At 39.6% G+C, this 25,117-nt stretch overlaps 1 protein-coding gene across 1 annotated transcript in view; it reads right to left on the bottom strand.

Annotated features, from left to right (window-relative positions):
* EGF (epidermal growth factor) overlaps positions 1 to 24,408 on the bottom strand; it is a 53,510-nt gene extending 29,102 nt beyond the window's left edge. The window contains exons 1-9 of the mRNA XM_030450164.1: positions 23,742 to 24,408; positions 14,311 to 14,442; positions 12,145 to 12,344; positions 10,979 to 11,160; positions 7,519 to 7,749; positions 5,772 to 5,974; positions 2,718 to 2,843; positions 1,868 to 1,990; positions 1,083 to 1,205 (exon numbers count right to left, since the gene is read on the bottom strand). Coding sequence (XP_030306024.1) covers positions 1,083 to 1,205; positions 1,868 to 1,990; positions 2,718 to 2,843; positions 5,772 to 5,974; positions 7,519 to 7,749; positions 10,979 to 11,160; positions 12,145 to 12,344; positions 14,311 to 14,442; positions 23,742 to 23,868 — 1,447 coding nt within the window. The 5' untranslated portion in view covers positions 23,869 to 24,408. The remainder of the gene's footprint in view (positions 1 to 1,082; positions 1,206 to 1,867; positions 1,991 to 2,717; positions 2,844 to 5,771; positions 5,975 to 7,518; positions 7,750 to 10,978; positions 11,161 to 12,144; positions 12,345 to 14,310; positions 14,443 to 23,741) is intronic.
* Between the last annotated feature and the right edge of the window lie 709 nt (positions 24,409 to 25,117).

Here is a 25,117-nt window from a genome sequence, read left to right on the forward strand (position 1 = left end):
AATGTTTCTCTCTGCTTAGGGTTTCTGCAGTACAAATCCCAGTGACTGGAGGATTTACTGAGAGCAGAAGTCCTGTGAAGTGAAAACAAATTTGTAGTAATTTCCTCCAGAGTTTTTCCTGAAAATTCACATCACAAGGTGGGGTTGACAGGGGAGTGGGGATATGATGTGGAAAGGGCTTCCATGCATTTATTCTTTCAGTGAACTCTTTCTCCCATGCAAATCTCATCCCATCTACAAGAGCAGAACAAATTTTATCAGCCCTTGTTCTCCATGCAAAAAACCCAGCAGATTACAGCCATTGTGTTCATTAGGCTAGGAAGATGAATTGATGAAATACACCAACTTTCTAATACAACAAACCAAGATTTCGTAAAAAAGAAACTGCTCTTCCTTCTTGGGGGTGTAAAATGGTTTTATCCACAATGTGCACTTACTTTGTGGAGTGCCCCTAGCAGAACAGCAACACTGAATGAGTCTGTGTAAACAGTACAGTCCACACTACATCAGGGATGCAAAAGGGGAAGGGGATTTTTCAAGGTGTAAGGCTGGCACTAATGGAGCTGTCTTACCTGACTCCTAAGACTGGAAATATACAGCTGAAAAACTGCACTGCCCTGAATTTGGAAAGCTTGATGGAATGAGGAATGACAATCAGTGGGTGTAGCAGCCTCAAGTATTCTAATTGCAGAAATTCCATCTCTGGGTAATTGGATGAAGTTGCCCTAAGTTATAGGTACTCTGAACCTGGGTTGCATCATGTTCAGATTGCACCCAAGCCCTAATTTTTTTGGACCTATATTTCCCTTCAAATATAAATTTTAGGTGTCTCCTGCAAGAAGCATCCCAGAGATGTTTTGATGACAACATAATTTGGCCTGCCAACTTTGGATGTTGCTGCTAAGAAACCTCTACTAAAAATGAAGCACTCAAAGCACCTGACATTCCACTGCCTCCTCTCTTGTGCAATCATTTACAGCTGTGCAAAATGAGTGTGAAATGTCATGAATCACTTCTGGCTCTCAGTGCTGAGAACAAAGAGAGTTTGGCAGGCACTACAGTGAGAAAAAAATGTTACTTACCCGTGCATGTTTTGCCATCCACTTTGAGTACAGATCCTTCAGGACAAAAGCAAACAGGCCCTTGAGATGTTTGAAGGCAACCATGGCTACATTCAGTGTGGTTACTGGTACAGGAAATTAGCTCTACAGTAATTAAAGAGGAAACAAATGATGATAATTTTTTTTACTAAGCTCTCCAAAAGAGATCTTAATGTTTCTTAATTAGCAATAGAAAAAGAAAGAAAAAAAGAAAAAAAATAAAGAAGAAGAAGAATAAAAAGGAAAGCATGATGTTGAGATTACAGTATGTCCATGCTTTTTCTGGAATTTGGTTTGGTTTGGTTTTTTCTAAAAATATTTTTTTCTTATCCTCTATTATAGCAGAGTGGAAAGCCCACATTGCTGGATCCTGAAGCCATTATCCTGATAAGCTTAAAATTTTCCTAAATTATATAAAGATGTGTTATCAAAATAGAAAAAAATTTACATTTCATAAAAAAAGGGATATTTGAAAATCTACAATGAAGCTAAAATGCAAAATTACATTCTTTTAGTATAGCTACTACTCCAAGGTATCACCTAGGATCAATGAAAAGAGATGAACCTTCCAAAAGAGGCAATTTTTGAAGCTGTAGGGACAAAGCCATCAGGCAGCAACATTCCTTTATTTTCCATGGCAAATTACTAAAAGAATTTGTATAGAACAGAAAGAGAATAAGGACAAACTTTCTCCTTATTCCCTTTCAGTGCTAAATGAGGACTCTCTCCAATATCACACTGGAAGTATTTATGTATTATGCACTTACCATGACAAGTTTTCCTGTCAGGCAGCAGAGCAAAACCTCTGGGGCAGGTGCAGTAGTAGGACCCAGGGATGTTCACACAGCCCAAAGTGCACCCGTGGTTCCAGAAGCCACATTCATTGATATCTGCCAAATAAAGCACTGACTGTGTCAGAATAACATCATCACCCACTGCCAGGGAATTAGACTAAAGAAACAGAAGAGCAGTCTTCAAGAAGAAGCTATTTTTCCCTTCATTGTACAAAAATATGATGGTCCTAATAAATTATTAAAGAGGAGATTTGCAGACCTTGTTCAAAGAAGCATTAAAATCCTTCTGGCAAAACCTACTCAGGTTGCATGTGTTCAGCACAGGTGCCTGGAGGACACCTTTTCAAATCTGCTCATGTAATGAATCAGATGATTCTAAAAGTGGTAAGTTAACTATCCCTAATAGTAATGTTAGATTTTTATTAAAACAACACAGATCAAACCATTTAGGAGCATGTTAAGAATTTGTGCCTTTTTTGACAGTGGGATTTAATTCATGCACTACTTTTAAGTGTTTCACCCTTGGTGCTACAGCTGTTTTCATTTTCATTTAAAAATTAAATAAGCACTGAGGATCATGTGAGCTTATCTGAAGCTCCTTTAATGACTCAGATTAAAATTTCTTGCAATAGCATTTGTGACATTTCCATAAATCCTCCTATAAGACCATTTCAGACCCTTGAAGGACACAAAACTGAAATGAAACAACTCAAATTAAGACCTCAGAGTCTTTTTTTCATACTTAAGATATGAGTAAAGTAAAAGAACAGCAGAATTTTTTTATCTGATGGGATAAAACTGGGGCTGGGGAGTCAGATATTACCTTCACAAAACTGTTTATTTCGACTTAAAATAAAACCACTGGAACATTTACACCGATGAGTCCTTGAGTCTGGTCTGCAGATTCTTCTCCTGCACTTTTCTCTGTGCACATCACAGCTTGATTTTTCTGGAAGAACAAATTTAGTGTAAAATGAAATGGAGTTCATACCATATCAGCCTTTGAGAAGAAACTATTTTGAGCAAAGATGCTCAGTGATGTGTGTCCTCAACAGCTACTTGTCAAACCCCAGGAACTTCTTACTAATACAAAATACCTTCTATTAGTTTCTATTGGTAAAATCAGGCCCAAAAGTCACTATACAATTTTGCCATCTGGGCAGTCTCAACAAGGTGTTCTTTTAGAACTGAATAATTATCAGAACTCAGTATTGTGAAATGAATGTGTAAAAAAAAAAATCACATTTCAAAAATTAAACTGAGTGTTGACTAAATTATTAATCACAAAGTTTTTAAGGCAATCCTTTTTGGAAGATCACTATGAAACATACTTTCTACTTGTTTGTTTGGTGCTTTTTTTCCTCTTCCATCACTTCTCTCATATTGAAAATGAGTGTCCTCAGATAATAGCCTGGTATCATACACTAAAAAACCACAATGTAATTTCTCAAAAAAAACCCAAAAATATCCAGAATGTACTGAATACCATTAATCTGCAAGCAAGATACTTCCAAAGAATTCCAGGGGCAGTCTATGAGATTTTAAAAGTAATTAAGATATTTTTTTGAGCCATTATTAAAAGTGTGAATAATGTCCCAGCAGGCCTTTACAAATACACACAATGTCATAAAATCCAGAGTTAGCTGTCAAAGAGAGCTGAGGTAAATAGAGGCCATCTGCAAAATACTACAGTACTAAGGTTGTTGTCTGGGTTGATGGCAAAGTCATAGTTGAATTAATGCTCTTCTCTGTACTTACTGGTCCTAACCAATCCACAGAAGCCTTTTGAAAGAGAAAGGGAAGAGGCAACATGAGGAATTTAAGTAGTGAAATAAATAATCAGAATTCCAGTAAAAAAATCAAATCATGTCAGTTGAGCTCTTCTCATCAGTTCCCTTCTCATCTGAAGGAACTCACTTGTTATCTGCTGTAAAGAAGACCTGATATTTCACAGCTGACATTACACTGCAACATAAGATTTCTTAGGTTGTACAGAGCACCCAATTAGTCTAGGTATGCTTTTATCTCCAGGTTTCCCTGCTGCAAGATCAGCCATAAATCTAATTTGTACTGCAGGCTCATTCGTCCTCCTTTCATCCCAGTTCTTGTACTGGATGTACATACAAAGTCCAAAAGGTTCATCTGGATTCTGCCTGTTAGGCTTCTTTCTATTCCATCACTTCCCAGACTTTTTTACAAGAAGGTATTTGGACTCAAAAGGAAAAAAAAAAAGAAAAAAGGACTTTTGATAACAGTTACTGCGGTACAAAAAATTACTGAACATGTTGGAAATACGGGGGTATGTTCTGCAAGGCATTTAAAACCATTAGTAGTTTATTTATTAATAGAGGTGGGGAAATCCTCTTCCCTGGAAGATGGGAAGAGAAACACCTTGTTCAGCATGTTCATGTCAAAGAAGTAGAATTATTTGTCTGGGAGAAGAATAAAAACTGCCCTGTCAATGAAATTATGCTGCAGACTCCCATGGAGAGGACATGTGTAACATTTCCAAGAGTTCCTGAGGTTCAAGAGAGCATTGTCATGAACCAGAATGTACTGAATACCATTAATCTGCTTACAAGATCATTGTTTCATCTTCTCCATCTTCCTGTGTCTGCCAGTCACCCCAGGAAGCCTCATGAGACCTCCCAAATCTCATTGTAAAAACCCTGAGATGTGTGAACTGATTTCCTCAAAGGAAGCACTGACCAGGGATTGCCTCTGAATTTGCTCCCTGTGTTGACAAGGATAAGCTTGATTTCCAAGAACACTTTCTCTTCTGCATCTCAACAGCTCTTTGCACTGCAAACAAATCACTTGAAAAGGAAAGTTCTCTTGAAGACTTGAAGACTGGGCTTTTCCCACTCAAACCAGGTTTTAGGAAGGAGAGGCAATGTTATTGTACAAAGCTGTCAGCTGGCAAGAAGAAAGATGAAGCCTATCACATACTGCATACTTAGAAATGGTTTGAGAGAGATATTTGCAGTTTTGATTTTGCTCACACAAACAAACACCACTTTCTCCTCCATGTCTTGATGGCATTTGCACCTCTGGGAACTCAAGGCATCTTCCCTTGGGAGTTCTGCAACAATTGGTCAACAAATGCTCAGCTGTAAAACTGGGTGGCAGAAGCTATTCCATTAAAGCAAGAATACTCTATTTCTGCTCCCCAGAGGTCAGAGAACAAGACATTATTTCCCCTGGGCAACCCCCATTTCCTCAGCAGGAATCCCCAAGGATGGGGAACTATACATTGTCAACTGCCTTCATTTTCTGACCCCCAGTGAAAGGCAGTGATGTGACCATCTCCTACTGCAGCTGACATCAATGAAAGGGACCCAAGGGTCTTATTTCATAATTATTGTGGCAACTTCAGGTCTGTCTAAAACAGGATGGCTTTTTAAATTCAGCTATTTCACAACAAAGATGAAACATCCACAGTATCTCTTGGTAGAATTACTGTGCACTTAAAATCCTGCATTGTCATAATGATCAGAGGTGTTTAGATGCACATTAGAATAAAATTCCCAGAAGGCAGCAGACATATGATGAAGATAATCTACATGAAGGGTTAAAACCCTTTGTGCATTTAGCAGGAAAGTACACAAACAGCTTTTTGTAAACAAAGGGAAGAGAAGGAGAAAATTCCATGTGTATTCAGATTAATGAAATGAGCAGTTCATCTTCAGCCCACTTCCAGCCTCATATTCCAGGTGGACTTAAACACACCAGGGATCACTGGAAGTTAAAGGAAACATTTTCCTTGCCTTCACCAAGGCATGGAATTTTGCCAAAAAAAAAAAAAATCCCTGCAAAATTCAGAGAATATGCCATGATTATTCTCACATATACAATTATATCTTTACATTTTACTTACCAAAATCCTGAGAATCTTTCCTTACACCTGGCTGTTTAAAGGGATGCACCACTTTAATCTCTGCTGGTGGAAAAAATGATGGCTTCAGGCTAATTGTGACTACAACTTTTCCAGTATACTTGTTGGCTCTCCATATCATACCAGATTTCAGCTCTGAATAGTACAGGTGTTCAGCAAAGAGAGACATACCAAGTAATTGATGTCTACAACAAAGAGAAGATAACACAAAGTGGCACATTTTGATCCCTACATATTTACTCACTCATATGCTTCCTGAGCACCTATTTCAGGCAAGTTCCCTGTAAAAAATCTTCCTTTGTATTCTTATGTATGTATATATATATATATATTATCTTACATATCAACAGAAAGAGGGATATTTTGCCTTTCCAGTGTATATGCCAGGTGGTAAAAGAAGAATCCCTGACATCCAGAGGATGTGGAAAGGATGAAAGGGAAAGTGCTGATGCCCAGGTGAACACCAGCCAACACGATGAAGAAAGGGGAAAGCTAAGGAAAAATCCAATGTGACAGCTGGAACTGTATGGAGAAACCAGCCTTGTGTTCATCTATGCAACTGATGTGCTGCATATGTAAATCACCAGGCCAGTGAAACCAGGTATCTTTCTCATTTCACAGTTGCCAGTTATTATTATTATAGCATTATAGAATGATTTAGGTTGGAAGGGACCTTAAAGCTCATCCAGTTCCAACCCCCTGCGTGGGTAGGGACACCTCCCACCAGCCCAGGTTGCTCCAAGCCCCATCCAACCTGACCTTGGACACAGCTTTCCTGGGAAACCTGTGCCAGGGGCTCACCACCCTCACAGGAAAGATTTTTTTCCTACTGCTCAGCCAAAATCTCCCCCTTTCAAGTTTGAAACCATTTCCCCTTGTCCTCTTGCTACACACCCATGTCAAAAGCCCTACCCCAGCTTTCTTGTAGCCCCCTTCTGGTACTGGGAGGTTGCTATAAAGCCACCGCAGAGCTCCTCTTCTTCTGGATCAGTATATTATGCCTGTTACCCAGCATATGATCCAGCCAGACTGACAGACACTGCAGTACCCTTTTCCCAAGAACCTCACTGAAAAGATGCCCATCGTGGAGCATCTGTAACACTGCAAAGCACAAAGGGCAGATATTAAAGACACCCAAAATCACATGGATCCAACAGCCCCCTCATCCCTGCTTAGCCCCCACACCAGGGAGCAGAGAGAAACAAGCCTTCTGCACAGTACAATTTTCATCACGTCTGCTGATGCTTGCTGTAAAGCTTGAGCACAGGGGGTTATCTGAGCCTCCCCTCCAGTGGCTAGGCAGGAGAACAGGCTTAGAGAAGGAGAAGAAAGATCTGATCTAGCTCAGTCTCTTGAGCACATCTCAGACACCTGAGCTCACCCATCGTGACCTTGAACAAATCATTTAATCTCTTTGCTTTTGGCTTCTTTATCTGCAGTAAAAATCCACTAATAAACACTGAGGAGAGGATTTCTAAGGATTAAGCAGTTATCATTCACTAAAAGCTTGGAAGATGGAGAGTACACTGAGTGGCAGTATCACTCTTACAGCGGTGATTTGTTTTTTCCCCTCTTCTTACCAGGAGTTTCAGGTTTACAGTCACAGGCCAGTTGCACTACACTTTCTTGTGTTATGAAATGACAAAGTAAAAGGGAGAATGAGGAAGAAAGCTGAGCTGAATCCCTGGGAAATGGGTGTTTTCTTTCTGACAAGTTGAGGAGAACTCACCTAACAGAATTTCTGAGCAAACGAACAGCTCCTCCATCGTAGTTGCAGGATCCAATGTGGGAAACCTCCTTCCCATGGTCGTGTTGGATCCAGTAGAGCCTTGTGTCAACCAGATCTAGTGAGATGGCCTTTATTTTTTCCGTCGTTCTTAAAATATTTCTCACACCACTCCCACTGAGGAACATCCTATAGATGCTGGAAACTGTGCCTTCTGAAGACCAAAACACCAGCCTGCAGGCAAGATGGAAATTTTTTTTAAAAAAAGCTGTCATTTGGAAGATCAGATCACTGCTACATGCTTTTTACTTAGTTGTTCCTGTACACAGAATTTTTCAGCCTTACCACAGTCATTTCAGAGCCAAAAGCTACTAATAAGGCAAGGTACTTCCTTAATACATTCTCATCTTTTCAGGAAAGCCCCATCCCCTTCTAACCTTACCATAGCTCTGTTAAGAATGGAAATAATTTTTGATAACAAAGCAGCATCTGTTTAACGGAAGCAACGTTACCACTAGGGTTTTGTTACAGTTTTTTTCTCATTTTAACAGATGTGTTTCTCTTAGATGCTGCAGGACTCTCCTCAGGAAGCAATGAGATCCTAGAAATTTCTCCCACGTAGGTCAAGAGGGGTTCAGTCCAGCTCAACCCCTGATGTGTGCTGGGTGTCCCTCTGCTTTATACAGCAATGAAACCAGAGCAGGAAACTGGAATAACCTCTCAGATCCGTGGGGGACTCCTGGAAACTTGGGAAAAGCACGTCTTGGGCAGATAGATAGGCACTGCCTGAGGGTTCTGGGGAGGAATCTATCTCCTGAAACTCTAGCTGAACACATCACTTGTGTGCTTAATTTAAAAATACCCTTTCTATTATTGTTCTCGTTTCTCCTTACCCTCCTGCTGGGTCTAGCAGCCATACTATGCTCTTATGAAATGAAGACACAGTCAAAATACAGCTCCACTCCTCAAGACAGTTAGCTTATACATCAAGCTGCTTATACATCAAGTTATTTATGGGTCAGAACTCAGATTCACCAATGTGACTAATGTTAACAGAAGGTTTTCCAAAATAGCAAGTCACCCTTCATGAACATAGATTGGATATTTTAATGTTTAAATTCTTTACTGGCATTTCTTAGGGAAAAAAATTCCAAGAAGCATTATGCCTTTGCCTTGTCTTCACAAAACTGAAGTATTTATATGTTCAAAACAATGTAGCATAAAGCCAGCTTTACTATGTTTATGTTGATCATTTGTTATATGCCCCAAAGTAGATTAAATATCACTGAAAAGGGACTACATTAGGAAAAATCAGCCCCTGTATCACTGATATGCCTCACTGTTACACACTCTGCAGTTATCATCTGTTATTAATGTCTAGGTAAAAACATCCTTCAGAACAGCCCAATTTTATACTGCCATGTATAAACACTTTATTAATATCCACTTTCATTAAACAGAATCAGAGAATGATTTGGTTGGAAGAGACCTTAAAGTTCATTCAGTTCCAACCCCCCTGCATGGGCAGGGACACCTCCCACCAGCCCAGGATGCAAAAAAAAAAACCAAACCCCCCCCCAAAAAAAACCCAAACAAACAATAACAACAACAACAAAAAAATTAAAAAAATAAAACAGAACATCCAGCCTGGCCTTGGACACTTCCAGGGAGGGGGCAGCCACAACTTCTCTGGGCAACCTGTGCCAGGGTCTCACCACCCTCAGAGGGAAGAATTTCCTCCTGCTGTCTAACCTGAATCTCTCTTCCTTCAGTTTGGAATTGTTCCCCCTCATCCTACCACTACACATCCTTTTAAAAAGTCCCTCCCCAGCTTTCCTGTAGCCCCTTCAGGCACTGGAAAGCTGCTATAAGGTCTCCCCAGAGAATTCTCTCTTCCCCAGGCTGAACAACCCAAATTTCTATAGCATTTCTTATTTAAGAAACATCACTACTCTCTAAGTTTGGACAAATGCTAGGATTCACTTTTTAGACATAAGGAAACTTAGAAACAAAGGTGGTTATAGACTCTATGCTCAATTTTTGTACATCAGACAAGATATGGGAAGGCAGAAGAATACAGTAATTTACAACATTTACTGAATTTGCTCTCTAATTTTTTTATTTTAGTCTTAGTCCTTATTTTTTCCAAATTTATAAATACCATCAAAAATAAATCAATCTTACAGTAATATCTATATTATCATTACTAAAATAATCCTCTCAGTGCTAATATCCAAACACATCTTTTGAGAAAAACTCTGTTGTTAGGGCGTGACATTGACCTTCACTACTTTAGAGTTGCACACATTTGAAGGAAAACATTGATAATATTGTATTTAGTTCATGTTTATCCTTGTTCATGTAGATATACTGAAGATTTTAATTCACTTCACATTCAAAATAGTGCACCCAGAGTTTCCATACAAATAAATTGCCATAGGACACAAAAATGATGTCTTGGACTCTACCTTCTTTACAGTTTATTGCTGGGATACTGTCCTCCCTTTAAGCACATGGGTACAACATTTATGCAGGGTGAATCACACCTAAGTGAATATATGCACTCCAGTTTCCCAGACCTTGGCAGAAATTCAGCAAATATATCCCTATAATGCCATTTGTAACACATTTCAATGCCATTTGACAGTGGGGTGGGGGATTTGTGAATATAAACTAGGAAAAGGCACATGAGTCCTGATTTTTAAATACTTGGACACATTGCTGAGTAACTGTAATGTAAATCAAAAGTGACAAGAAAAATATACTTCTGCTGTATGAAACTGAAGTACCTCAAAGTCTCCTCAAGCCTTTATTTTTGCAACTTTAGTGGAAAAGGTTTATTTGTAAGGAGAAATTGGTATGGAAAGACCGCAGTGGCAGTTCATACTGATAATTCTTGAGGGGGTCATGATCACGGTTCTCAGGGCAAACAGCTTGAAACTGAAAGAAGCAAAGTAGCACCAGTAGATGCAGAAGCAGGATTCAGAACAACTGACAAAGAGACAAGGGAAGCAGGAGTAGAACTCTAAGTTCAGACCTTTTTTCAGAAAGAAAAGCAATTTGTATTCTGAGCATGCCAGGTTTGGAGCACAAGGGACTCCCAGTATTTGCAGGCATCATTCCCCTTGCTGCTCAAATCCTGCTTTCTGTTCCTCTGAAACTTTGCTGTCTTTGAAAAAGGAAGAGCAATGCTTCTTTTCCCTCAGCTCTCCTCATGAATAAAATCTTTCTTGATGACCAAAAAGTATGGATTCTGCATGAGACCTCAGTGGGCTTTTCTCCACTCTCTTCTCTATTTCTCTCTTCTCTCTTTTATGCTTATTAATCTTTTATCTTCTTTTGTCAAAGTTCAAGGAGGTATTGGACTGTGCACAGAGTAGCCCAGCAGCCTATAAACCACAACCATAGTACTTTGCATATTTTTAGTGTGTTTCAATGAAATTACTAACCTAGTTAAAATTACCTTTGCTCAGCATCAATAGTAATCCTTGTGGGAAGTCCAACATCTCTGAGGAGAACTCGGCGTTTTTTCCCATTCAGGTCAGTTGCTTCTATGGTTGCTTTCTGTCTATTGGCCCAGAGAATGTCTTCATTTATCCAGTCAACAGCAAATCCTGAAATGCCTTTGTCTATGTAACATAATCTCTTAAAAAAAAAAAAATTAAAAATAATCATTAAAAAAAAAAGTTGACAACAAGAACTATGAATACCATAAACTTGACTTTCAATATAGGGAATAAAATGCCAGACTGAAGCTTCCCATTTCAATCCTTTGCCTGCTTCATTTTGTCTCACACCTGAAAATATTTTCCTTTCTTATTCTTCAATTACTTTCATTTGGCCTTTGTACTTAACCATATCTATTATGATCTGAGTGACCCCCTGCAAAAGGGGAAACTGTTTTCCATGAGAAATACACTGGAATAATTTTTTAGCAACAACTTCTCGCACTTGGCAAACTATGAAGCACCCAGGCCTGCAGTGGTACAGATGGAAGGCTTCCTAACACAGTGCTACTGAAACCTGATCCTTAAAAATCAAAGTAAAATATAGCTCTGAAGACTCCAAATGAGTAGAGGAAGACTGGAAATCTCTCCCAAACAAAAGAAGGCTCCCACAGCCTGAGTATCCTTCCCAATCAGCCAGATCCAATGAACTGCACAGCTTTTTCTGAACAAAAGATGCAGTACTGAAAGAAGCATTTATCCAACCATAGCAACCACTAAAAGGTTTGAGACAAAAATGTGCAGGAATTCAAGCACATTCTTCTCATACCATTTGCTCCAGTTCAACTTGGAGTAATCTGAAAGGCAAACTTCCATAATGCAAGAGATTAATTTAAGACTGATAGAAACATCTTTGTTTTCGAAGTTTTAGTTTGCCTGAATTTCCTTTCCATTTTTAACTGGATTTGAGTTGATCCACAGAATACAGTAAATGAACTGCAGGTGCCTGTAAATCAGCCTAGACTTAGGACCATAACTATTATGATAGCAAAAACTATTTACTAATTCTGAAGTGTTAATCAGTGAAGAGAAATTGCAGAATTATACCTAAAGAGCAGGTAGTTTCCATGGAAAGGTTTATGCCCTTTAATTTGGAGAATTCCAGAGATCTTAATTACTTTACCTCTTGTTTTGTGCCATTCAGGTGAATTCTTTGAAGCAGACGCCTTTCAGAGTCTACCCAGTATACTTTATCTTCTGTATAATGGAAATCCATAAGTGTGGACTGACCAGTATCAGGCACCAGTCTTTCATGATTGGTCCCTTCAGTGTCAATTCTGAAGATGGCATTTCCATGGCTAAAAAGGAGGAATGGTGCAGGGTCTGGTGTGGAGAAAAAAAAAAAAAGAAAAAAAAGAAAAGAGAGACCACTGAGACCAATTCATAGGTAAGGATTGCACTTTATCTGCACCAGATTCCCATCAGTATTATACTGGCCAAAAAGAAATTTCAGGATCTAACCATATCTCTCATATTTTAATGATATCTTTCCATCCATTTCACAGAGCATCAATAAAACATATACATAATGGTTCTTTCACATTTAATGCTGAAAGTCTGGTGAAAACTTGGGTGAAACCCATACTGCAGTGGTTGCTGCCACTAATGCTAAATTCTACAGCCTAGACAGAGTTCACAAGAACCATTGCATGTCTGCCAACAGAGGATGCAAGAATTATCCAGCTCCAAGTTTGCACCGAGCAACCCCATGTGAAAATACTGAAACTGTGAAGATTTGCTTGATGTAAATGGTAATGAGCAGTGAAGTGTAGCAAGGTTGATTTATCTCAGGAATGTGGCAACTGTACTGCCCGGATTTTGGGGAATTAGTTGACAAAGAACATTTATGTACTTTCTTTTGTCCTTTGCACTCTCTGAATTCACTACCAGGCACCCATAAATGAGGGCTCTACATGGAAAAAGGGCCAAATAAAACTAACTTTGATTGCTGAGGCACCAGGCAGATTTTGCCCCTACTTTTAGAAGGGGTTCAACGAACAGGTAAACAACACCTGCATCAAGGAAGGGTTCATAACGGTTATTCATCAAGCTACCTCCTGAACCATCACTCACTTCCTACTGGTTCTATAAATGATAGTAGTAACCAAAAAAATAGTGGAAGTCCTCCAGTATTAAGGTAGGTGCACATATATCACTGAGAGGTAACATATTTGTTGTCACTTCAGAAGCAAAGAGTTTACAAAGCATTTGATAAGGAAAAAATTAAAATTCTATTTAAGGGGCTGAAGTTGTTTAGGCAGGACTACAAAAAAATCCAGCTTGGGTCTTTGTGAGTAAGATGTCATTGACAAAAACAATTCTAGGAGCTGACTGAATTAACCATGCTGGTGTCAATATGAGAGCTGCACAGGATACTTTTGGTTATGTTCACGTTCCCAAAGGCTCCATGCACAGGATTCGAGTACATGTCCTATTTTTTGGCTCAGAAACCTGCCCTGCCACATCCCATTTCTGCATTAGCAAGTTTCACAGGTAAACATCAGTTGGAAAAAGAAAACCTGAGCTCCTGGAACAGAAGAGTGCATAACCCAAGCAAGAACCAAACCCACACATTCAGGAAACCAAAGTAGAGAGATAAGATGTGAACTTCAGAACACTTCCACATCATACTCTAGATGCAATATAGGGTTAAACCAATACATAAAATCCAACTATTTTTTTTTCCCTGGATAGGGATTTGTTGAGAACAAAATGAATGTTATTCAAAGGTCATAAGAGTGGTTATTTTCCTCTTAGAAGACTAAAAGATTTTAAAATTTAAATGCACCTTACACATTCAAAAATCAGTGTATGTTCAAGGACAGAAAGAACTCAGAGCACCACCCATATTTCTGAAGAAGCTGCCAAAAGGCCAAACCAAAAGTAAAGCTTTCCTGCTTACAGTTTCACAGCAATGTCCCCAGAACCTAAACACACTCTAGAGACAGTAACTCCAACACACTAAAAGGGGCAAAGTTAGCAAAATTTTGGGTATTGATGTGTTTTTCTGGAAGTAGTAAGGATGGCATAAAAGAGTTTATAGCTCCAAGCACACAGAGAGCATTTTTTAGTTTTATTTGTTTGTTCATCTTTCCATTCTTCACCAACACCTCTTCTGTGGCACCCACTTTTGGCCTTGTCACTTCCCTACACACCAGGAAAGGCAGTTCATCCATCTGCAAACCAGACTGCCCATTAGAGACCAGTCAGTCATGGTTTAGCTTGGAAAATAACATTATTTAAATCTGCAAAGCTCTTTTTTAGCCATCAAAACATAAAATGACCTTACCATTCACATAGCAAGACCTTTTGTCAACATCCAAAGTGTAGCCTGGCAAACAGGAGCAGATGTAGGATCCTGGAATATTGATACAGGTTTGGCCACAGGTTCCCAAACCACCTTCAAGGCACTCGTCAATATCTGAAACAGATTTATGAACTGATCAGGGAAATTCAGCCAGCAAAAGCAAAAAAATGCTAGCAAAGAGGAAGAATACATTTGCCATAATTATACAACAAAAAATTGGTCACAAAAATTAATATTCCATCATCAGAAAAGGAACATTTGCTTCATGCACTGCAATTAGAATTATTGTTTTGTCTGCTGTCACATACACAGTGATATTTTTTTTTAATTTTTATTTTAGAAGATTGTAATTACCATTCTCCCTAGTGTCTGGACTCTTTGGCCTCTGATTGCCCAAACACAAGGAAAAGATTTGCCTCATACTGCACTTCTGTGATTTGCATGATCATTTGCTATGCAAATGCAGCCTCCAGCTGCTTCCACAGCAAAAATTTTGCCAACAAATTAAAAAAACTTTGCCAAACAGCAAAGCAGCAAACAGACTGTCACAGCACTGAGCTCCACATTGAGCTAATTTTGGTTTGAGTCAGCTCTTAAAAATACATACAAAATACTAAAAACCCCCACTATAGTGTGAGAGCAACAAGGGCAAAGCAAGGCAACAAGCAAGCTAATTAGAAACTTGGCTTTTATCTGGCAGATTAAGCTAGAGCCTTGAAGAATTAAAAGATTTTTGCTGTATTTATGGTGTTATATCAGGGCTTGAGGCAGTAACTAGTAATTAAGTCCTAAACTACAGACTATTTTTCAGAAAAAGGTCACCACTGAGGAGCACATTTGACATCAAGTGAGGAATGAAACTGGCAGTACCACAGATGATTGTCCAAAAAACCCACAAAAAAATCAGTTCCTACTGGAAACAAATACATTTGACAGCAAATTCCCAAGGTGTTGGGCATCTGGCAGTACCTGGGGTATTTCTGGTACAGCCACTGTGAGGGTTGCTCTAAGGTGCAGCTTTTTTTTTTTCCTGCCTAAGATCTATTTGATGTCAGTGGCTTTTGTGTCTTGTTACATCATCTAATTTTGCACAAAGAAGATAGAAATAATCAGCACAAATTATTTCAGAGGCACATTTGATTAAGCCACTAAAAGACATTGATTCATGGTGAAAAATACATATCATAGAATCACAGAATTGTCAGAATTGGAAGGGAAACACATTCCAAGTGTTTTTTCATGCACTCTGCCACCCTGCTTTGATGATCCATCTTTCCTAAGCAGCCATCCATGACAGCATTCCAGATGCTATCCCCTCATGTCTCAGTAACTGCAATGAGGTTATGGCCCTGTGACCACACACAGATCTCTAGATCATCATGTTTGCCCCCAAAACTGTGTGCAGTGGTATAAATGCACTTCAGCTGGGTTAATGGTCCTGCCACCTTTCTGAAGGGAGTTATATTGATATATGTATTGATGTATGTACATAGAATAAATGTACTGAGTTATCCCAAGTATAGCTCACAATTTTTGGTTTTTATTATTATTTTTTTTTCTGTATTCCTGACCAAGAATTTAGAGCAATGAAAGTTCTTCTCCCTGGATAACTCACCTTAGGTGATTATTTGAATCAAGTACAAATTATCACAGTGCTTCAGGGGGGGTTTGCAAGTGGTGGGGTTTCCTCTAGTTCAGAGAAGGTCAGAAATGGCACCTCATGGTAACTACAAGGAATTGCAATTTAACCACTCACATTAGTGCTTTGAAAGAAAACTTTGTCTCTCAGTAACCTGGGGAGACCTAAGGAACCAGATCTCTGATATCCCATGGGTCTGGGTAATTCCTCTCCTTTAGCTGCTTTACAAAAGCCACAGAAATGTCCAGGGTTGTCCTTTATGTCAGGAATCTAAGCTGCTCAGAAAGAATGCCAGTGCTTTACAGACACCTGTCTGTACAGACCTGGGAATGTTTCAGTCTTGTTTTCAGCTTTCCTACAATGTTATGCTCCTCAGAGCACCTGAACTAATTTGACTCCCTATGAACCATAATCAGAGCAGCCTGATCACATGCAGCTGATTTCTCCTGAACAGATTAGGAAGGTAAAGCAGAAGCACTCTCAGCAAGTTAATTCCATAAAGCACTCTAATTCTAACCCACAATCTTCTTCAATAAATCAAGCAGCTTTCGGGAGCATCTTTTCCCCACATGTACCAGGAATGGACGTGCCATTCCCCACAGCATTCAATAATTCCTCCAAATCCCCTCTGGAAAGGCTTACAAGGGTCTGCAGTAAACCCTGAACCCCAGGCTGCCAGTTTAGGACTAGCTACCCCTGGTTAACATGGTGTGAATGTCATTAAAACCCAAGGGCTCTTTGTTAACCCCTCAGGGAGGGCTTTGGTGACCTTGTCACAGCTGCTGTCAGTGTTAGCAGAGATGAGAAGGAGTCTGCAGGAATGAACACTGCATCCCTCCCTGACGCGCTGGTCCTCTAATGGAGCAACAAGCCAACTAAACTGGACTTTTAAGTTGATTTAATCACTAGTACAAAGGCAGCTGCAAGGCTGTTGATAACCACTGTGCAATGCAGTTCATGTGTAGTCAATATACTTCTGTGAAAATAGTGGATTTTTAAATGCACCTGATGTTATTTCTCTGAGGAAATCTCAACTGTAGGTAATAAATGGAACTGTGTAGACATAAGACTGCTAAAACCAGAGGTCATTTGGCCATGCAGTGTGAAAGAGTGATGAAAGATCTGTTATTCAATTGCAATAAAGAGCACATTGCATAAGAAAGACAGGCCTGACCTGCAGATTGTATCTGGAAGTCTGCTTGCTCTGAAAAAGGATTTGGATTCATCATGGACAGACAGCTGACCTCTTAATATGTTACTGGGCAAGAAAATTTAAATAAACTCCACATTTTAAAAAACCAGGAAAATCAATGACAGTGGGAAAATAATTTTATTTCTGTCCATGGCAGTGGTTGGATCATACTGACATGATGCTTGTGTTCCTCAGAAACAGATTGTTAAAGAATCCTGAAAAATTAGAAAGTGTATACAGCACAGAGAAAAAGCCTGATTTCAGGGTAAGGAAAAGAGACACTTAAAGAGCTCAGTCTGCTTAGATTATCAGAAAGAAGCTGGGGAGAAGGACTGATCACAGTCTATAAATACCTTCACAAAGAAAAAGCACCTTTCTAAAGGCTGCTAATCTTTTGCAGGAAAGCTTTAACAAGAACTGATTGCTGAGAACAGAAGCCAGGGAAATAAAATGTAGACATTAAATTCACAAACTAACAGGGAGTGTGATGCTTTAAGGGAAATAGCTCCCAAGAAATACTATGAAGATCCGAAAAACATCAGTGGACATCAAGTCAAGCTCAGACTGGGGAGATATGATCTAACCAAGCACAAATTACTGAGCTGTGTACCAAGGTAAGTGGACAAAGAAAGGATGAATTTTCCAGCTTTATATCAGTGTACAAAACTGGGTCTCCAAGAAAGATCACGCTGATTAATCAGGCAACAAGAATTTACACTGACACTGCCTTCCCAGTAACTGTGCTCAAAGAGAGGATTTCAGGGTTATCATTCTGCCCCTTTGCATCCCCAGCAAAGTTCACAGAATAAAGCAAATCCCACGCATGCTGAAAAAGGAGCAATCACACCAGATTATGCCCCTTCCAGTGGCAAACTGGGAGCACTGGCAGACACAGTGCTATTGTAAAAGCTGTGAACATCCAGCTTTTATGGGACTCACAATGGAAGAAGGTCATTAACAAGCCCTCCTTTTTTTTTTGCTTCAAGTTAAATAAATAAAAAAGTTTGTTTCTTAAGATTTGGGAGAACTTGGTCATAAAACCATCCATCAGGTGTCACCAGCAGTGCCTTCACCTGCACTCAGTGTCAAAGCAAAGCAGAGAGTTGCATCCTGCTTGTGGCTGTTTTACGTGTCCTGGCAACCACAGCCCCCAGTGGGAACTTTACCCCGTGAAAGAAATCAGCTTAGGGAACACAAAAGCTGTCTGCACTGCCCTGACAGCCAGCCCTGAAAGAAAGAATGAGGTTTTGCTCAGTTCTCAAAAGCTTCTTTATACCAAAAAAAAAAAAAAATGCCTTGAGAATCAGCAAAAAAGAGGAATCATGTCATCATGGTGTTGGCAGCTCTCAATGACTTTGCATACAAATATGCTACTTTATTGAGGGGCCTGAGAAATGCTCTGCTTGCAGAAGGTGAACCATTAGTATGCCTGGCAGGGATACAGAGAAACCACAGGCACCCAGAACTTGCATTTCATTATGGCCCCAAATCCATACATTATAAACAGAAAATATCCATGTGCAGATACAGCCACTCACACAACCTCACTCCAGTTTGGTTCTGGTGGAGAACTGGGGATTAATTCAATCTGATAGACCTAGCCATCACCATATTGCTTTCAGCAGGGTTGAACATCAGATTTCATCTGGGATACAAAGAAAGAAGCCAGTCCTTTCTATCTGTTTTGTTAAAATACAGATTTAAAAAAGAAAAAAAAAAAAAAGCCAACACAGAAGATATCCAGAAATGGAAAAAAGATGGTCCCTCTATCAGCAGGTCAGAATAAAACAAGTGAGACACAGCTCAATCTCTTTTATCCATCATTTGAAATGAGATTTAAAGAACAACTTGTTCACTCACAATTTTTGAGAGGGTAGAGACTGTGAAGTGCTCAAATATTATGGTAAAAAATACAATGTGAATACAATAAAGTGGTTATCAACTCCTGGACTTTTCTAGTCCAAAGTCACAGAGGTGATCCTATCACAGATATGACATCAAGAGCAATTTTAGGATTAATCAAGTATAAAGTAGAATCTTGTAGACATCTTGAGGAGAAATGGCAAAAAAAATATCTCAAAACACTACAATATCTTTAGTTTTCTGTCCTCCAGGTCCCAAATCTCAAGGGTTTGGGCACTAGAATGGAAAAATACATACTTTGGTTTTGTCTTTGAAATAAATTGTGTGTAAATTAGTAACTACAAAAGGGACCTTTATTTACTGGATCATTCAACTTTCAACATATCATTGCTGGACTGCCTTTCAACAATGAAGCTCACAAAGCTATCAGGTGGTCATCCCTAAAAGACAGCAGCAAATACTGTCAGCCAGGTCCCTTTAAAATCAGGTGAAAATTAGATACTAATAGAAAGTAGTGAGTTCTGTCTAAAACAGAACCTGAAATTAATATCTGCTATTTTCCACTGAGCAAAAGAATAATGACTGGAGTCTGCCCCTTAGCTCTCATCATCAGGATTAAGCTTCATGTGATATGTGATGCCATTTCTATAATTTCTTGTAACATCCTCAACTGCTTCCTATTTTGATCTAAGTTTTTACAGCTAAACATAGAATTTGTCCACATTCAGCTGGATCCAAATTCCAGGGAATCCAATGGGAAACATCTGTGGGTTTTGCCCCATGTCCAAAAATTCCTAACAAAAATAAAAATATTTCCAAGGATCTTTCCCCAGGGCAATATTCTATGAGCTAGCAGGAAGGCAGCTACTGAAAACAGACAAACCAACACATGATGCAGCTGCAGCTCTTCTGAAACACAGAGGGAGACAGTGAGGTCTCAACAGCTTTATCCCTATGTCATGACATAGTCATGACAACATATGTCACGACAAGAGCTCCCCATTTCATTGGCACTTGCTGCTCCTTGTTCAATGCTTGCAATGGAAGGACAGATGTGAATCAGCAAGGTTCTGGCATGTTGTATTTCTCAAAAGACAACAGAAGATGTCAATCTTCTGTATGGAGCAAAGGGAAGCCAGGATTTAGCTAATTAAGGTGAATTTAAAGAGAAAAGAGAAATAGCTTAATATTCTGCATCACCAGGGATCCATGGCAGGTGGGTGGTGAACAGGAGGAAGGAAAAGAGGAAAGCTTGAGACACAGGAAGGAGCATCTGACCAAAAGAGCTGATGTAGAAGGGTGCAGTTGTCACCTTCAATTGCAGGCTGTAGCTCTGCAGGAATGTGCAGCGTGTGAGCTCTGAAGAAGTGACAAGGGCTGATCAGGTAGTGCCAGCAGTTAGTAGAGATGTGCAGAATTTAAGAACCTACAATTAGGTAAAACCTCAATCACATAGGTTGTGTTTGGTCTTCTTCAAAAACTTTCTCACAGGGTTGGTTTGGGGGTTTTTTTAATAGCTGCCTTCATTCACTTTTAAAACTCCCAAAGTGAGAATTCCAAGTCAGCCCTGATGCCAAAGTACACCTCCAGCCTTCCAGTCCCCAGGACATAATATTTACTCAGGGTAGCCCAAGACTAACAGGCTCTAGTATCTAGCCTCAAACTGATAACACAAGGGGCTGCTTTAAGGTATTCTTTACATAAACAGTGCTATGGGGGAAACTTTTTGGTCTCAAGGAGTGAAAATCATCTATATGCCGTGAAAGAATAAAAATACAGAGTTGTTAAAACAGTGCTTCAGGTGGGCACAAGCAACTCATTTCAATAGGCATAAGGCCCAACCTCCTGGTGTACCATGGATGCTCAGGTGGTCAAATGTGTTAGAAACCAAAGCTCTCCCAGGACCAGCTATGCATAGGTTTTAATTTTGTAGTAATAACAATTGTTGTGTAGCATTTTTCTTTAAAAATTATGTGTTTTCACTGGAGTCTGAGAAAGATGAGTTATTTAAAGATAACCTGGTCCTGCCATTAGCTTAAAATAAATTATTAAATCAAGACAACAATGTTAAAAATCACAGAAATGCTTCCAGCTCTACCATAACTTGCCAATAACCTGATATGTTCATTCACCAAAGTAGCCTTGTTCTGACCTCATGATCTTGCTGTTGTGGGACACTCAGCCCCCTGAAAGGCTTCTCCCCTCTTGGCATACCAAGCCAAGAGTTCAACTCATCTCTCTAAAAATAACTGTATAAAATTATGTGAGACATTTAGGGTTAGATTTCAGTATCCTTCCACAGGATGAGAAGGTCTTTGATCTTTGAATAACCCTAGAAATAAAAGGAACTAATTAAGAAGTGAGCTATTTAGCCACCTAAGAAGAGCACGACCTGGCCCTTCATCTGGAGGAGCAGGATGGAAAACAAAACCAGAAAAGCCCACACACTTTCCAGTAAGTGTCCCTTGCAACTAAGACACCTTCCCAATTCAGGGCCATCCTTATGGCTGGCAGGATGCCACCACCATGGTCACAGATGAGAAAGGAGGTTTTACAATTAGTGTACTTATTACAGCTCACCAAGAATGGTCACCAAGCCTCAGCTCAGCTTTCTGCCAACATTAGCAGTTCAGGGGTATGAGGCATCTCTCCCACTCACCACTTTTAGCCCCACCACTACCTTCAAAGCCTGCCTCCAGCTTCCTTCCACTTGTTTCCACTGCCCCCTCTCTCTCACACAGGTAATGAAGCAGAGTATCTTACATCTCATCCTGTGTCAGAAAAAAACTTGTGTATCAAGCAGGACAGAACAGGGGAAGTCCATTCCACCAAAGCATCCTTCAGGCTTATATATCATGTCAAAATTTCACCAGTCCAGTGGTCTCTAATCATAGATACCCTAGCACAAATCATTATTTATTTATTCTCTGCTATGTAGAATTGCTCAGGGTATGTCATAGTAATGTTAACTCTTAAATAAAAGACTTCCATTACTATTTCTTGCTCTTTGTTGAGCTACTGGCCATTCTGTTTTGGTGACCCCCCCATTCACAGCTGAATGTACCCAATTTTCAGCAGAAAAGACACTGCAGTGCAGGTTGTGTTCCAATTGAGGGAAAAGCAATGTCCATCAGTATGCCAAATACATCATCTGAAGCAAAAAATACACCTTTGAATGTCAATATTGAGAGTGCATTTTTACTCTTTCAAAAATATCCAAGCAATTCCCATGATGTCAGTAGGATTCTCCTGTTGCACAGGACCTCTTTACTGGGCAACACAGTAAACTAGAAGTCAGTAATGTCCATCCTGATTAGCTACCTACATATTAGCAAATAGTTCAGATCTACAGGAGGGGCTGTGTGAAGTGCAACAGTGGATGAGGGTATGACACACACTGCAAATATTTCAGGTTGAGGTTATGAAGAACCAGATTGAGTCTGGTCCCACGGGCTGCATGACCATCAGCAGCAGAGATGAAGGATGCTCTCCTAGAGGAACTTTCTGCTTCAGGTTGGCCTCAAGGGAACCCACTCTGTACACTTTGAGAGTGCTCCTCAATGTGAAGAAAAGCATAGTAAGAGGGGGCAGTGTGGACATTTGTTTCAGAATTATGCTTCTCATTTGCATTCAGGCATCAGTGGGGAAGAACCTTAGGTGTGTTTGGCTCTCAGATGAACTTTCAGTCCTGTTTATCCATTGTACACAAAAAATTCCAAGCTCCTCCTGTCTTACAATGAAAGCATTTAGCATGCATACTTCTATTTTCTGCTTAGAAGATAGTGTTTCTTGGCAGAATGCACAGAGGAGGCACCTGTCATTAAATTGCTGGAATCATGTCAAGAACCAAGTCAGAGCCTCCAAAGCCCAAGCAATCTAAGGCAAAAACCTTAACTCCAATTATTAGCTCTGTTTGTTTGAATCCTTACAGAGCTTTTCTTCATCTCCTTACTTCAAGGCCCACAATTTCATTGGCTCTGGATTTCTAAAAAAAATTGGATTTCAAGGCAGCAGGGCAGGGAGAAGGGTTCTGTCATTCTTATGTTTTCTGTCACTCTCTTATACTTTGTAAAGATCAGTAACCTGCATTTTAGAAGCTCCAAATCACTGAAGGTAATTATACTAAGTTAGTGTCATACCTGTCACTCAAACTTTAGCATTACAGTAGCAAAGAAATTCAACTCCCACATTGTAGGATAAGTGTTATTAAATATAAGCAAACATATCTACATGCACCAATAAACAGAGAAAAAGTATTTTTTAAAGCTATCCAGCCCACATCTAAGTATATACTACTACAGAATGATTAAAATACTCTACCTATATGCATATAGAAATACAAAACTACACCCATACATAAAATTTAAATTTATAGAAAAGTGGGTATGTGAGTGCACCTGTACTGAAAATATGGAGATGCTAAAGCTATGGAAAGGGATTTTGGTAATCAGGGGTCAATTCAGATCTCTCAATGATCACATAAAATTTTATCCAGCTTTCTGATAGTTAAACAGACAGGCAAGTGACTGATTTCTGAAAGACAGGCTAATAAAAGGAATTATGTTCATTGTGAGAAGTTAAACATATCAAGAAGCTGATTTATCAGTTCTGCCTGTACAACACAAAGAAGCTGTTAAAAAAAACTCTTTGAAAATTATCAAGTTCAATTAAGAGAATACAAATGCAGTTTTCTTAATGTGGGGATGGTCAGAAACTTACCTATACAAGCAGAGTTTTCAGTCTTTAGTCTGTATCCATTAGGACAGTTCCAGTGCTGCAGAGCTGAGAGGCTGACAAACCCAATTTTAATAACCAGTGGCAAAAAGGCAACAAGGAAGAGAAACATAATCTTGAGGGTTTTTTGAACAGTCACTGGAGAAAAACTAGCTTGTATTCAGTCATATCCAGGGAAGGATGAGCATATGTAATCCCAAAAGGGTTCTGCAATCTCCCACTTTACACTCAAACATCTTACAACAACACCAAGTTTTCTTCTCCTTGCTTTTCTTGTCACTTTAGCCCTTACTGTGTCTGACTACAACTTGAAGAAATTCCTGGGAGATTTCTTCCACACATATGTCTGCTTTCTCTCTCTCTCCCTCTCTCTCTCTTGTTTCTTGGGTTTTTTTTTCTTTTCTTTTTTTTCTTTTTCTTTTTTAGAAGCCAAGTATGAAATGCCTGACACTCTTGCTACGAATTTAACGCAGCTTAAAAGCAGCACTCACAGGGATCACTGCAGATTTCCTCCCAGCCAGCAAAGCTGCTCTTTAAATCTCCAAAGCAACAAAAAATTTTGGAAAACTGGTCACCACAACCCTCAGCTGGGTGCAGGGAGAGAGCTCTCCAGGTACTGTCCTCCTCTAAAACGCAGCTGCTTTTTACGTACAAACTTGGACGGGCTCCTCTTTGCTTTTTAAAGCTCTGCTTGCCCCACCTCTTCTCTTTTTAGTACCACTTGAGTGAACCCTGTGTTTGCAAATAGTAATGTAGTCAGCTCCTTACTACAGGGAACTGAGCCAGAATGCAGATACCCAGACACCCATAATAAATACAGTCTATTTAGAAAAGCAGCCCCTCCTGCTTGAGAAGTACCTGCAGCATGCCAGCTAAGTTTTCTTTCTCAGAGACTACAGCCAGATCCACACCATGCCTGGTCACTCACTGTTAGTTCCATACATTTGGATATTCTCATGTGTTTTACCACCAGAAAGAAACTTTGTCATCACAGCATTCCATGCAAAACGGGCAGACATAAAAAAAAAAAAAAAAATCCCTCTGGTTTCTCCAACTGGAAATACCAATTGGCTTCAAGTCCAGGTCAGATCTAGGGTATGTGACTGTAATTCTGCTTTCACTGAAGTGGCAGCAATCTCTCTCAGGTCTCAATATGGCCCTTCTGTGCTTCCAGGAAAGCACTTGCTGTCAGAGCCTGCATGTTCTGAATATGCATCTCTCACACACACTGCAGGCACTTCTATGTGCACATCAGTGCTGCTGCTGAGATGCAGTGCTCTTCTACACCTGTTCTCCAGAGCTATTTCTAAACTCAAGAAATTCCAGATGCAACAAGCTCTTCCAATGCCAAAAAAAAAAAT

Source organism: Calypte anna, chromosome 4A (genome assembly GCF_003957555.1).
Source record: "Calypte anna isolate BGI_N300 chromosome 4A, bCalAnn1_v1.p, whole genome shotgun sequence".
NCBI lineage: Eukaryota > Metazoa > Chordata > Aves > Apodiformes > Trochilidae > Calypte > Calypte anna.